This window comes from Copadichromis virginalis, linkage group LG11, assembly GCF_057382275.1.
Source record: "Copadichromis virginalis isolate Kocher_CV1m ecotype Utaka linkage group LG11, C_Virginalis_male_GT1.1, whole genome shotgun sequence".
Lineage (NCBI taxonomy): Eukaryota > Metazoa > Chordata > Actinopteri > Cichliformes > Cichlidae > Copadichromis > Copadichromis virginalis.
In genome coordinates, this window is record NC_140628.1 from 13,630,782 (window position 1) to 13,644,540 (window position 13,759).

Consider the following 13,759-nt stretch of genomic DNA (forward strand, 5'->3'; position numbering starts at 1 on the left):
GCTGCGGGCCTGTGCGTCTTCGTTCCAAACACTCCTGAAGTCTCTCTCTCTCCCTCTCTCTCTGGCTCGATCCTTCCTTCACTCCGACAGTCCTTTTTCATCAGCTCCCTTTGGTTCTCCATGGCCTCGCTTATTTCTGCTGGACTTTTCTTTGATAATCACCATCCTCCTCTCATCCCTTTGATGTCTACTTCTGCTGTTCTCTGCTGTCTTGTATTTGGTGTTACAGTCTCACGTTTGAGTACCATTTCATTTGTATAACTTGCCTTTACAGAATCCATTCTCACTGCATATAACCTTGTGACAAAAGTGAAAGCAAGTTGGAAAAAGTTTTGCTCTTTAAAAAAAAGCTTGTTTTTTTTGTACTGTTTGTATTGTTTTTATCCTTTTTACAAATGTTTGTACATATTCTGCATGGTTTTTACTTCACATTGATCCACTGGTTGTCAGCGTTGAGAGTTGAGTTAAAAGTGGACACAGAATGTGGTCAGAAGGCAGCGGTGCTAGGTCATGTGATTTCAGCCAATATTTCGGTGATGTGATAGCTGCAGATCGATTGCAGGACAGTGTACGTCGCTCTGTCTTTGCCTGGTATTGTGGCTTGGTTTAGAAACATAAAACCCGAACGCGTGCTGACTTTAGCAAAAGTATGGAAAGAGTGATGTATCGATGACATGTTACTTTTAGGTGGTAATGGCTCTTAAATTTCATAAAGACAAGTATATGAAATACAAGACCTCTCTCCAAAGAAAGCTTTTAACAGTCTACTTCAAAATTAACAAGACACTGTGAACTGGAGGCAGCTTGTAGCTCAGTTAATGCTTCACATTTTGTTTTTGAAGGATTGCATTAACTGTAGAAAAACCACAAGAAATCTGAGCTTTAAAAAACTGTTTCATAGAAAGAACTTGTGTACAGTTACGAGCGGTGTAATAGAAAACATCCTGCATGCTAAAGTACAGTTTTTTGTGTTATCTTTGTTTTTATTAAGCAATTCTCTATTGTATGAATGCAACATTTGTGGTATTGAAGTGTATTATGCGGTGAAGACGAATTTTACTTTTTTGAGATGAGGACAGTTTTAGACAGCAATGTACAGGCCTGAACTGATTACATTTTAATTGTACGGTAATTTAATTTTCTTTCTGATGACATTTTTAGAACTCTGAATCTTCCAAGCCTTTGAAATACGGTGCATATGCGTAGCCTATTTCAGGGGATGTATAATTTAAATTAAGTACTTTTTGAACCTGCAAAGGATTGATCATCGATTTCTTTTTTTTCTTTTTCCTTTTTTGGGGTGATTGAAAAAAGAATATGTTTACAAGAAATAGTTGATTAAACTTTTCAAGACTGCCCCAAGATTCCAGGACACTGATTTAGCACTGTGCATGGAATGTAGTGGCATGTCACAGTATTAACAGCTTGGGAATGGAGACACCCTTAGTTTAGCTCTAACAGACAATTTTGCCCAAGGTCATGTTGAGTTGGAAGTTTGTCTGTTTGTGTGTGTGCTTGTCTGCAAGCGTATACATATGCAAGCATAAATCTGTGTGTGCATATGTGCACTTGTCTTCGCACGTCTCTGTGGATGTGTGCCGATTGCGGCTGTTGCCAGCATGACTAAGCTGTTGCTGGGAAGGAGCTGGGGGGACAGCCCTGTGAGTCATCACCACATCTCCTGGAACGGACTGTTCTCTCCACACCAGTAGGAGCAGACCCAAAACTGACAGTCCTAGTACACTGCAACACACATTATATTGCAGTGCAGTGCATGACCAAATGCATGCACAATCTTATTGACAACTGGTATTACAAACAGAGTCATTCATTGTTAAATTCATTTAAAAAAAAGTTCACTGCTAAATAGCCAGCGCTGTGCTTGCTCGTTGATCTAATAAAAAGCAAACAAGTGGTACATTGATTTTTATTCTTCTGGCCTTGAGTTCAGTGAGATCAGTGATGGAGTAAATAACTTCCCCAAACCCACATGACTGACCAGAACATGAGTGTACTAAAAAATGAGAGGGTATAAGCAATGCTAGGTTTCCCTCAAATCTAAAACTGTACAGTGAAAATCTAATCAACAGAGTTTGAATACAGTAAATCTACCCACACATCATTAAAGATGGTTTATCAAGCCACAAGTGGTGGTTCTTCAGTCTTGCTTTTAACATATTTGGCTTATGTTTTTTGGCTTGGGTGCATGTGTATCTGTGTGTGGGTGTGTCTGGGTGTGTGTTTGATGTCAGAATGAAATCTTGAAACTAAACTAAATACTTACCCGGTTTTTTTTCCCTCCATGTTTACCGTCTCTTGATCTTCATGCCTGTTCTGTAGCTTGTGCTTTTTTTTGTTCTTGTTTTTATTCCTCTCACTTAGAAGGTTTTAGCCATCATTAATCTTCTAAGTTTTGTTGATCAGAGAAACTATAATGCACTTCCTAATTAAAACACTTGTGGCCTTACTGTTCTGTAATCTAATATTTCTTGACTGCGATAACAGTCAGTCCCAGTGCTAAGATTTTCTGTTCTCTCCCAGCTTGGCTCCATTCTGTTCAGAACTCTGCAGTCAGTGACCAGAAACCAGAAACTGAAGCACCTCTGGCCGAGACTCTGTCTTTGGGCAGCAGCAGTGCCGGCAGCAGCCTGCATGACCAGGGTTACGCTGCCTCTGAAGGTATGGCAGAGGGCGAGGACTCGGGCATGATCAGTTCTCCCTCTGACACCCAACCCACTTCCCCCGATGGGAGCGTGTCTCTGGATGGAAGTAGTGGGTGGAAACCGGCGGGGCCAGTGCGAGATAGTTCCAGTGAGAGCGATGAGGGATGTGCCACCTGGGGATCAGTACACAGGTAGAAAACGGAACCAAGAAAGTGGGTTGGGCAGTTTAAATGAGACTCACAACAAAATTATTTCTCATATTTGCATATAAAGAATTTGACTAAAGTTATATTCAAGATGGTGGGACTAATTAAGAAATCTGCATTTACTTCATTTATCGACCTGACTTCTTTCCCATACTTACTAATCTTATTGTCAATATTAGCTCATCTTCTCTAATCCACTGAGCTGTCCATTTAAGCTAGCCTAACTGCTATTACAACAAACTGTCACAGTTTTATCCAACTTGATTTTAACAAAGTTGATATTTGTTATTGAGCCAGCAGTAAAAATCAAGAGCAGTTCCTACCATAGTATATTTGAGTCAGCTTTGCATTCTGGGCTTTTATAGTTATGGTTTTAGGCCCTTAATCAAAGGTCTGTGAAAAATCAATGCTGCTCCAGATCCCTTTTCACATTTTAAGTTGTTTTGAAAAGCATACGCTCATTTACCCAGACCAGGGATCTTGGATTGATGCCCCTACTCAGAGAAATTTTATGAATCCAGGTTCTGGCCTGATGTTGCCAGCTCTTCATTATTCCAGGAAACCACTATAACCCAGTTTTCTCAGAATTATTGAGGAAAAGAGGACCCGTCCAAGTCTCTTAGAAGATAAATTCTATTTGGGTTGGCCTTCTTGATGCAATTTGTTATGGCTAATATGCCACTAACCCATGAGAATTCTCTGTTGAACCACTGAAGAGAGTGCAGGAAGTTTGAACTGTGGTATTAATATCTTAACAGCTGCGTGTTTCAAAGCCAGCAGACTCCAGTGAAAATAAAATGTGACTTTAAACACTTAAAGTCTACACATATTTTTCTTTCCTCTACTTCTGAACTGCCTTTACCCTTTTGATTTCTTAGGCAGATTACTTAAGCAAAGGGTGCTGAATATAACAGCATCACTAAAGTAATGGGTTTTACTATATAGTCTTTTCAGTAGTGACTTTTTTTTATAAACGATAAGGGTCTCTACGTGATTATATTTACATGTGTATGTAATATACATGATGATGACTTCTTTTTATGTACCCTTCTCAGGCACAAAGACATCAGCCCTCAGTCGCAGTCAGTGATTTTGAAAAACAACTTTGAAGATGATCCAAAGCTCGCAGCCGAGCTCCATCAGACTTTGGCTGATTTTGAAGCAGACCTTGCAGGTAAAAGGAGCAAAAATATAAGCTACACTGAATAGAAATGTCTTCACTGAGATGTATACATCCAGCACTGAAATTGAAAAACAATTCCTAAAGGGTTTAACCTGTTGATCATCATAACACTACTGTAGCTGGATCAACTGAAGTAATCCTGTAAATGTTCTATATAACATAAAACACAACACTTCATGATACTCCACATGAAGCGACTTTTCCACACTAAGTGGATTACCTATTAAGACCTGGATCTGTCACTCTTTTGCAGACCATGAAGATGTAGTCTCAGCAAAAGAGGCTCCTTATACCATGTCTAGTGACAGTAATGAGGTTCCAGTGTCTGTAGTGGACTTGGATGTGCCAGTTACAGCCATAGATGAAGTACTGGAGGACTATGATCATAATATTATTGAACATGAGGTGAAGTCATTTACCAGGAAGGAGTCAGCTGGCAGCAAAGGTAGGAAAAACAACCAGTGCATCAGATTTAAAATGGTTTGCTTTTCTGTATTATGTTTACTACAATTTTTCTTCCCTTATCTTATCACAGAACATGGCTTTTGTCACAAGTCCAGAATGGAGCCCGAGAACAAAAACAACAATGCTTATACAGAAGCAGTCAATAATAAAAGAAACCATACAAATACTAAGGGTTTGTCTCAATCTGAGCAGTACACTAAACCAGCGGAGAGCAAGTCTGTGTGTGACAGAAAGGAAAAAAAGATAAAGGAGAAAAAAATTAAAGAGATGAATCTCATCAATAGCAACAGCGTGAAAGGAGATAAGCAAATATCGGCTGTTAAATCTAATGATGACGTGCACGAAAACATGGAGAGCGCTGAGATACTGCCTGACCCTGTGAGATATAATGCTGAGTCTTTTGAGAAGAAGAAACCGGATTTTCCACCAGCAAGTCAGAAACCAGTATCTATGGAAAAAGATGAACAGACGCATAGGGTTTTCCCTACTTCACATAATAAAATTACTCGCAACGTCACATCACGATTTGGTATGAAAACCTTCACTGTGATCCCTCCCAAGCCCTCTGTTATAAACACTGCTAAAGAACAGTCAGGTGTTCGATTTACCATTGGTGCCATTAAGATCGACGATCAGGGAAACATGGTGAAAGAGGGTATCTCCAGGAATAATGTCAGTAGGTCTTCAGAGTCACAGATCAATTCTGATGAGGGTTCTCCTCTTCTTGGGAAGGCCAAAGCTTTTTGGAGCTCAAATGAAAGACAAGACACTCCTGTGAACCCCAGCAAAGATAAAGCTGAGGAGAGCAAAAACAAACTGAAAAGTGCTTCTACAGCAGTCACAGAAACTACACTGAAGACCAGTAACACAGAGTACCTGAAATCAACACAGAGTACAGTTTCTAAACCTCCAGAGAGAATCCAACCTAAAGAGGTGGTGAAAGAAGAAACTAAAGAGCCTATAAGGAATGTCAAAGTTCCAGACAAAGGCTGTGTTGAGGTGGGGAGCAAAAGTTCAGTACCCAAAAATGTTCAGCCCCCAGCTGACAAACCTACCATTCCTCCTTCAATACTTCCAGACTTGTCCTTCCTCAGACCGCCCAGGCGAACCTCAAGCCAATATGTAGCGTCTGCCATCGCTAAACACCCCCCAAAGACCTTAGCGAAACCCAGCTATGTCCCTAACAGCCCTGAATGCTCTGCTTCCCTGAAGACACCGACTACTGACCTCCAGAAATCAGGTCGATCGATGCAAGTTAATCCGCGACAATCTTCCCTGTCGTCTTTGTTAGAGAATAAGGAGAATAGCTCTAATTCTGCAGTCAGGTATCCTGGTCCTCAAAGATCTACAAGCTACCCAGAGTATATGTCAGATCAACAGAAAGATTTTAGAGAAGCAAACAGGGGTGGATTTGAAAATGGTGTTGTAGCCACCAAAAGAAGTTCTGATATGTTGGAAACCAAACCAGCCAAGAATAATCACGCTGAGTTGAGTGGATCCACCAACATAAAAGTAACTGCCAATGACCAAGATAATGTCAAACATCAGCTTGGAGGTCCGAGCCCAGCAAAAAGCTATGCCCTAAACTCATATATCAAACCACCAACAGCCCCAAAGACCATATCTCAAGGACAGACAAACGTAAGTAAAACCTGGATTATACTGTTAATATTACAACATACGAATCTTGAAAATATACTATAAATAATTGTTTTTATAATTCACAGAACTCAGAGGAGACAGCTTCAAAATCTCAACTGCCTGAAACAGTGTCAGACAGCAGTGTGACGGTGTTTGGGCCAATTAAAAAGTTCAGACCAGTGATCCATAAATCTGTTGAGAAAGAGACGTCTCTGCACAGCAGTCTGATGGAGGCAATCCAGACAGGTGGAGGCAAAGACAGGCTGAAGAAAGTGAGCTCAAGATAAAATGATTTGTAGGATAGCGTTTTGCCCATCTATCTGGTTTCATATGTTCATCTAAACAAGCTAGGTAATAATGTTGGCTGATTTTCTCCTTTTTTATTGCCTTGTTAGATATCAACTTCTGGCCCCAGCTCCTTAAAGAAAGGGCCTTATGTTGAAGAGGAGAATGAGAGGTCTGCTCTTTTGGCTGCCATTAGAGCCCAGAATAACACCGGCAGGCTGAAGAAGGTAAAATATTATCCTAACAGCTAAGAAGTATCATTGATCTCTATATGCTGATATCCAGGGTGGAAGTAAGAGGGATGTGATCTAAAACATACAAGTATGAGTTATTATTTTAACATTTATGCATGTATAAAAAAACACTTCCTTATAAATATATAAAATGCTGTTCTTTTTAGCATGTAGTTACAATGCTTTTCACCATTTGGATGCAGATTAAAATGTATCCAGTATACAGTTATTTAATATCCGCAGAGCATAACTCCTAATATTATCTATACCCTGTGATTTCTGAGTGCCATTTGCAGGTCAAATATCCTGTATGTACTTAATAAACATCAGCATGTTTGAACTGTTGTTGTGAGCATGTTGCTATGCCAAATGTAATACATAGCAAAGCTGATAATATCATTTTATGTTGTACGCATATGGTTTTGCACAGTACGAGCATGTGTACCCGTTACATTTACAGTCAAGAAGAGCTTAAATTAGAATGTAAATGCTAAACACTTTGTCTCGTGTTATTAGTTCATTAGCAGCTTACACTGCAATGCAGGTTATGCTAGCACATGTGTCTATTTTCATCCACCCTTTTGGAAAGCGTTCTGTGGTTTGCTCACATTTGCGTACCAGAGTGGAATGAAAGAGGCAGAAAATGTGCTACTGCTGCTGAAACATCTGTGGCTCTATTCTGGAGGTTCCCTGCCAGATCTGGAATCTCTGGAATGCTGTATGACTTAGTCGGAAAACAAAACTGTTGTACTTCTTTGAAAAGGAGGGTAAACAGACTGAATATGTATATTAAATGGAGTTATAAAATAAGTAATGAGTGCTCATATAAATTTGAATGTCTCTAACAAGAAAATAGAAAAGGCTTTGTTTGTCTTTCTAGCTATGCATCAGGTGTATCAGGAGTGTGTGTCAGAGACTCATATGGGAGCAGCTGTCCTTCCATATGGTTACATGTCTACAGTTACCATTGTCTCACCGCTCTGTGTGACAGGTCAAATCTGTAGCTGCCCATGAGCTTGAGAAATTCAGAAAGTTGGCATCTGAAGAAGAGAGAAGCAGTCCAAGCTCTCCCTCTTCCCCCGAGAATTTGACCTGCACCTCTCCTCTCTTTACGCACCCACCACCTCCACCACCACCGATGATTGCACCGCCACCTCCTGCCCCTGTCTTGCCCCAGGGTAAAACTAGCTCTGTGCCACATTCGAATGCGAACGCCCCCAGGAACCCTGCTCTAGCCAGGGAGGCTATGCTGGAGGCGATCCGCTCTGGATCTGCGGCTGAGAGGCTCAAAAAGGTAAAACTATTAAAAATATATAGAGAAGTTTACAACTATGAACAACCTTTGTTTGCTTTATATTAGCAGCAGTATCGTGAAAAACATCTTTGGTCTGGTTTCACACAGCTTCCCTTGCTGGAAGACATCACCGGCACTACAAAGATCTCCTGCGGTCTAGTAGCCAGGAAACTGGAAATGAGTTGCAGATTGTAACACGTACAAAGATAAATCTGACAGCCATACTGTACTGCTCCATGAGTATTTTCGAGGGGATAAAGTTCAATTTTAGGTCAGCAGCTATGGAAAAATAAGACTTCTGAAACTTTTGAATTGTTATTTTTGCCCTGTTTATACCAGAAAGGAACAATGGTAGCGACTGAATAGCATCAAGAGGGCGAAAAATCAATGAACTCCCGATCACATGTTGTTGTGTTGCCTCAAACTGTTGCTCCTGTCATTATCACAGTGGAGAAATAAAATGACATGTTCAATTTCTTTCAACTAGGTCGCAGTTCCCAAGAAGACGGTTCAAGTGAACGGCAAACTGGGAACGATCCAAGCGAGCTCCTCAACAATCCCTGAGCAGTAAGAGGGGGAGCCGGCATCACCACAACAAGAAATAATAGATTAAGTGTAGTCTTAGTTTCTGTGTTTTGCCATAGTGCTTTTACAGCAGGTGTTTGGGGAAAAACAGTTTGAGTTGCATTTTCAGTGAATGCTGTCTGATATATTTTTTTGCACTGCAGAAATTGTGAAAAATCAAGTAAAAATAAATAATTCAGAATAAGATTCACACCTCTTACTACTAATATTGGGCCTCATTCGTACATTGGTGTAGTTCTAAAAGGAACAGCAAAGCGGGGATGTAATTACTTATGAATGAGGAAGGATTTAAACATTTCTTCTAGCAAGAAGAACCTCACTGTGTTAGTAGCCAAACACCTGCAAAATCTGTCTAACAAAGGGTGCGATAGGTGAAAGGTTTGCAGTTTATGTTCCGCTTTGACAAACAGTAGCTTGCTGGGAAATGTTCCTTTCCACCTTTGTAACATATTGCTGTTCGTAAATACATCCGCTGCCATCCACCCTTGAATTCACAAGGCGCAACTAGAGCATTGACATAAATCTGTGCCAATGAAAGCAAAATGTAATAGTATATGAGACTTTCATATCATTTTGTGTTGTGATCATTTCCATTTGCCTTTACCACTGTAGGTTTCAAATGCCTTATATGCCTAATGCTAAGTCAGTGTTATGCACATATTGTTTGTTTAAAAAAAATCGATGTGAGGTGCAATAAGTTTGATCAGATTCTGGACTACTTCCTATTTTATTGTAACAATTAACATTATTTAAAACAATTTTTTTTGTATATTTAAGAAAACAGTAGGTCCGTGAGCAGTGCTTTAAGTGTATTATTTTATGGAGATCTCGTCCGTAATGCCAACTTCCACAGTTCAGACTCTAAGGAGTCATATTGTAACAACTGGCTGGTGCCTGTTAGTGCACTGTGCTCCTGTTTAAGCTTCTAACCTTCATTTGTGCTGCTGTTAAAAATCTGTAGATGCTATGTTGTGATATTTCTGACTCACGGTGGAAAACATGATAAGCATAGCCTTAACATTTGCTATAAATACATACTGTACATACTGTAGCTGAAATAGTTTTTGTTTTTTTTTGACATTTCAACATTTTGAAGCATTTTCATTAAAAACCATAAGAACGGTTTCACAAAAAGCAAAGAGATTAGTGTATTAAATCGATAAGATAATCTAAAACCAGCTTTAGTAAAGCTTATGTCATAATTTAAGCATTATTGCATTTCTTTCTGCTATGTAGGGGAGGTTTAGTGGGTCATAGCTATGAGTGAGAGCCATTAAATAGTTTGTATTAGATACGATTAAAGTCCATGCTGGATCATCGTTAGAATGAAGAAAAGCTTACGCTCCATATTCAGGTAAAATGTTTGCTGCTGTGTATTTCGAGTCTTTGAGTAAAGGGGGTTAACTAGTTTTATAGACACTAACTTTAATTTGTGTTTACTTCATGCATGATGCAAAATTCTATAACTTCAGAGGTAAACTTTAACTTAATTTTGGGAGGGGAGGGAGCTACAAAATAAAAGCCTACCGAAGTGTATATCTTGTAAATCATTGCGATAGATTTGCTTTATTCCACTTACTGAGTGAATGTTTTTATAAGCTATTGCTTTTTATGTTTAAAGTGCACATTGTTTTATGGAGAAGGTTAATTTTGTTTACCTTTTTTTTGATTCAATAAATACATTTTGTAATCAAGCAAAAATTTACCTGCTACTGTCTTTTGTTTTGATTATATAAATGAAAATATGTGCCCCACCTCTCAAATAGCAATTAGACAGATGTTAGGTTTAGCAGATGGCAGCATGAACCTTGCCCTGGAAAGCATCCCACCCCACCTCCCGATGTGTCTGTGCCATTCCCAGCACTGTGGTTCGCTGGAAGACTGTGGCTATCCTGCAGTCCTTATGAAACATATTGTAACCTCTCTGCCACGCCACAGATGAGCTACTATTCCGGGCAGCAGCTCATGGCCGTGACTCATCACTATGTGGTCACACAAAATTACTCTCAAAGAACTTGAACCTTTCCTGTATTCCTGAATCCTGAAACATTAGACTTTGTGCCGCTTCACTCCCCCCACCCCTCAGATGCAAATGAATGATGCAAACATCCAGATTTTATTCCAAATTGAACTAGAAATGCATATTTTGTGCACGCACATCCTGGTTCGCCACAAGTGTCGTGTAAAAGCTAGCAGAATTTGAACACTGAGGCTTTTTAAATGCCTTCTCTCAAGGTGTTCCCAGACAGACAGGTTAATTGAAACTTTCACGGCGGAGAAAAAAATATCAGAGTGCAGAAGGGTGAGCTTGGCCAAGAGAGAGAGCAGTAAATTCCTGCTGGGACCACAGACTCTTTAGTGGGTTCGCATTCATGCTCGCTCTACAACCATTCTAATCCTCCTTACAAATATGTGAAAGGGTGTGTTTGAGTGGGTGGATGTCTGTGTGTCAGTGGGTGGGTTACTGCGGGTGATATTTTTGTTCTGAGCATGTACGTGTATTCGGGCTTGTGCCTTTGTTGCCGTTCCAAACCATTTTAACCAGCCTACCAACGTAAACAACCTCCAAATCAAGAATTACCAGAAGGTTACGCCACATAATCGAACAAAAATATAGTCATTCAGGTTTGACTCTGGTTCTTGATTTTATTCCTCATTGCTGGGTTTGTGTTTGTTAACCATTACATATTAATGGTAACATGTAGGCCTGAGCCTGTTAAGGGTTAGATTTCTGACAGCCTCCATGTTCACTAATGGAAAAGGGATCAAAGACAGCACAATAAGTTTAAAATAATAAAATAAATAGCTAATAAGTACTAACCATGGCCTTACGTCCCTCCATAGTGGCCCATCCATAATCATGTAAGAAACTTTAACAAACGCTTCACTAATTGCCTGGATGTATATTACCCAGCTTTGTTAGTTTCGACTCGGCGACTTATGAGTGATGGACACGCTGACTATCAGCAGGGGTTGCGCTCTTTTTGTTTTCCAGTGTTGGCTACTCTACTATGTATCTGATCAATCATTTAAACAAAAGGCCTGTGTGAAGCTGAATGTCTGATGACATAAAATCAGCACACTGTGTGTTTACTTTTTTCTCAAATGACAGACATAAAGCGAATGCTTTGTTGCATGCTTGTATGTCAGCGTGTGTAAGTGTGTGTGACTGGGTGGCTTCACAGTGTCTATTCTTTAAGTCCTGGCATATGCAAACAGCTCAGGACTGACGAGTTCTTGCAGTTCAGACTCTTATGGGGTTTTCCCATCACTTATGAAGCTATTCAAGCTTTATGTATGCATAAAAATGAACTGAACACTGGTTAATTCCTGGTGGAGACAGAAGGGGTGGGGCACTCGTTTCAAGTTGTTCTCTTTGATGCATTACAGTCTGCCTAAAAAGTGTGTGTATGTTTTAAAGTAGTTAACAGCCTACATTACAAAAACACACAAGCTACGTTTGCAACACTGACGTTGCTTTCAATAACATAAACATGAGAAGCTCTTATGCAATATGGGGAAACTCAGAGGGGTGAAAACACACCAGTGCTGAGAGATAACTTAGAATGAGATCTGACCCTCAGTTGTGCAATTTACATACCTTCCAGCTACTGGTGTTTTTGTTTCAGATTGTGCTTGTCAGAGCACGGCTCTAATTAAAAGCGGAGTCCTTAGCTTTAGGCTGCAGGTGTATCACTTTAATAGCACTCTTTACATGCAGCCACCATGGTTCACTATTTCAGTCCTGACAAGTAATTTTAGACTTTAATCTGTAGGCCTAACACTGACATGCTGTACTGCTTCTTTTATTTCATTTCTTTATGTTTTGCTTCTAAAAAGCTAGACTTGTATTCTTGTATTTTTAAGGGATTTAGAGCAATAGCCCAGGCTTCAGTTTCAGCTTTCTAAGGGTCCATCCATCCATCGATCCATCCATCTTCATCCGCTTTATCCGAGGCCGGGTCGCAGGGGCAGCAGCCTAAGCAAAGAGGCCCAGACCTCCCTCTCCCCAGCCACCTCCTCCAGCTTATCCGCGGGAACACCAAGGCGTTCCCAGGCCAGCCGAGAGATATAATCTCTCCAGCGTGTCCTGGGTCTGCCCCGGGGCCTCCTCCCAGTGGGACATGCCTGGAACACCTCACCCAGGAGGCGCCCAGGGGGCATCCTTGTCAGATTCCCGAACCACCTCAGCTGGCTCCTTTCAATGTGGAGCAGCAGCGGCTCTACTCTGAGCCCCTCCCGGATGGCCGGACTTCTCACCCTATCTCTAAGGGAGAGGCCAGCCACCCTTCGGAGGAAGCTTATTTCTGCCGCTTGTATCCGTCATCTCGTTCTTTCGGTCACTACCCACAGCTCGTGGCCATAGGTGAGGGTAGGGACGTAGATCAACCGGTAAATTGAGAGCTTCGCTTTTACACTCAGCTCCCTCTTCACCACGACGGACCGGTGCAGCGTCTGCATTACTGCAGCTGCAGCCCCTTTCTAAGGGTCTTTGACAGTTTTTCTTTGGACATTGACTGCTTTTTAACTCAACTGATCTTTTTCAAAGGATTCTTTTTTGGTCAAGCCACTTAAAACTAACCGAGGAATCATTAAAGCATAAAAAGGCACTTAATCCAAGGAACGAACCAGTGTTGTATCTATATATAAGACAACTTAGCACATAATCAATTTTGAACTTTATCTTTAGGTATTTCTTCATATTTCTTTAATTGAATCTACAGAAAATGCTAAATATAGCACAGTTTGACAGGCACCAACAAGGTGATTCTAGCTATTAGCAGAAAAATTGGTATATCACAGCATGGTGTGCAGTGTGTTCTGCAAGTGGAGGACAAAAGCACAAGCGGCCAAAAAAATTATCTACAGCAGATGAACAGTATCTGAAAATCATGTCCTTTTTAAAAAAACAAACAAACAAAACAAAACAAAACAAAAAGCTTAAGCAAAGATCTGACACAGGCCCTACAGGTGATCCATTTACTCTTCACTGAAGCCTTATCGGTACTGGTCTCAGCAGAAGGGTGTCTGTCAAGAAGCAGAGAGAAAAGGCTGAGGTATGCCAAATCACACAAGAACTGGACTAAAAGTTCTTGTCATGGATTGGCCTCCCCAGCACCCAGATCTCAATATATCATGTGGAATCATCTTCATGGAGACCAGACCAAAAGGCAGCCAACATCCAAAGAAGAGCTTTGAATATC

At 40.6% G+C, this 13,759-nt stretch overlaps 1 protein-coding gene across 7 annotated transcripts in view; it reads left to right on the top strand.

The window, feature by feature from the left end:
- Positions 1-10,260, top strand: part of cobl (cordon-bleu WH2 repeat protein) — a 68,182-nt gene extending 57,922 nt beyond the window's left edge. For all 7 annotated transcript variants that reach the window (XM_085473214.1, XM_085473213.1, XM_085473212.1 and 4 more), the window contains 8 exons: positions 2,542-2,854; positions 3,925-4,043; positions 4,306-4,497; positions 4,588-6,158; positions 6,245-6,430; positions 6,554-6,670; positions 7,668-7,970; positions 8,458-10,260. In XM_085473214.1, coding sequence (XP_085329340.1) covers positions 2,542-2,854; positions 3,925-4,043; positions 4,306-4,497; positions 4,588-6,158; positions 6,245-6,430; positions 6,554-6,670; positions 7,668-7,970; positions 8,458-8,541 — 2,885 coding nt within the window. In that variant the 3' untranslated portion in view covers positions 8,542-10,260. The remainder of the gene's footprint in view (positions 1-2,541; positions 2,855-3,924; positions 4,044-4,305; positions 4,498-4,587; positions 6,159-6,244; positions 6,431-6,553; positions 6,671-7,667; positions 7,971-8,457) is intronic.
- Positions 10,261-13,759: the final 3,499 nt, after the last annotated feature.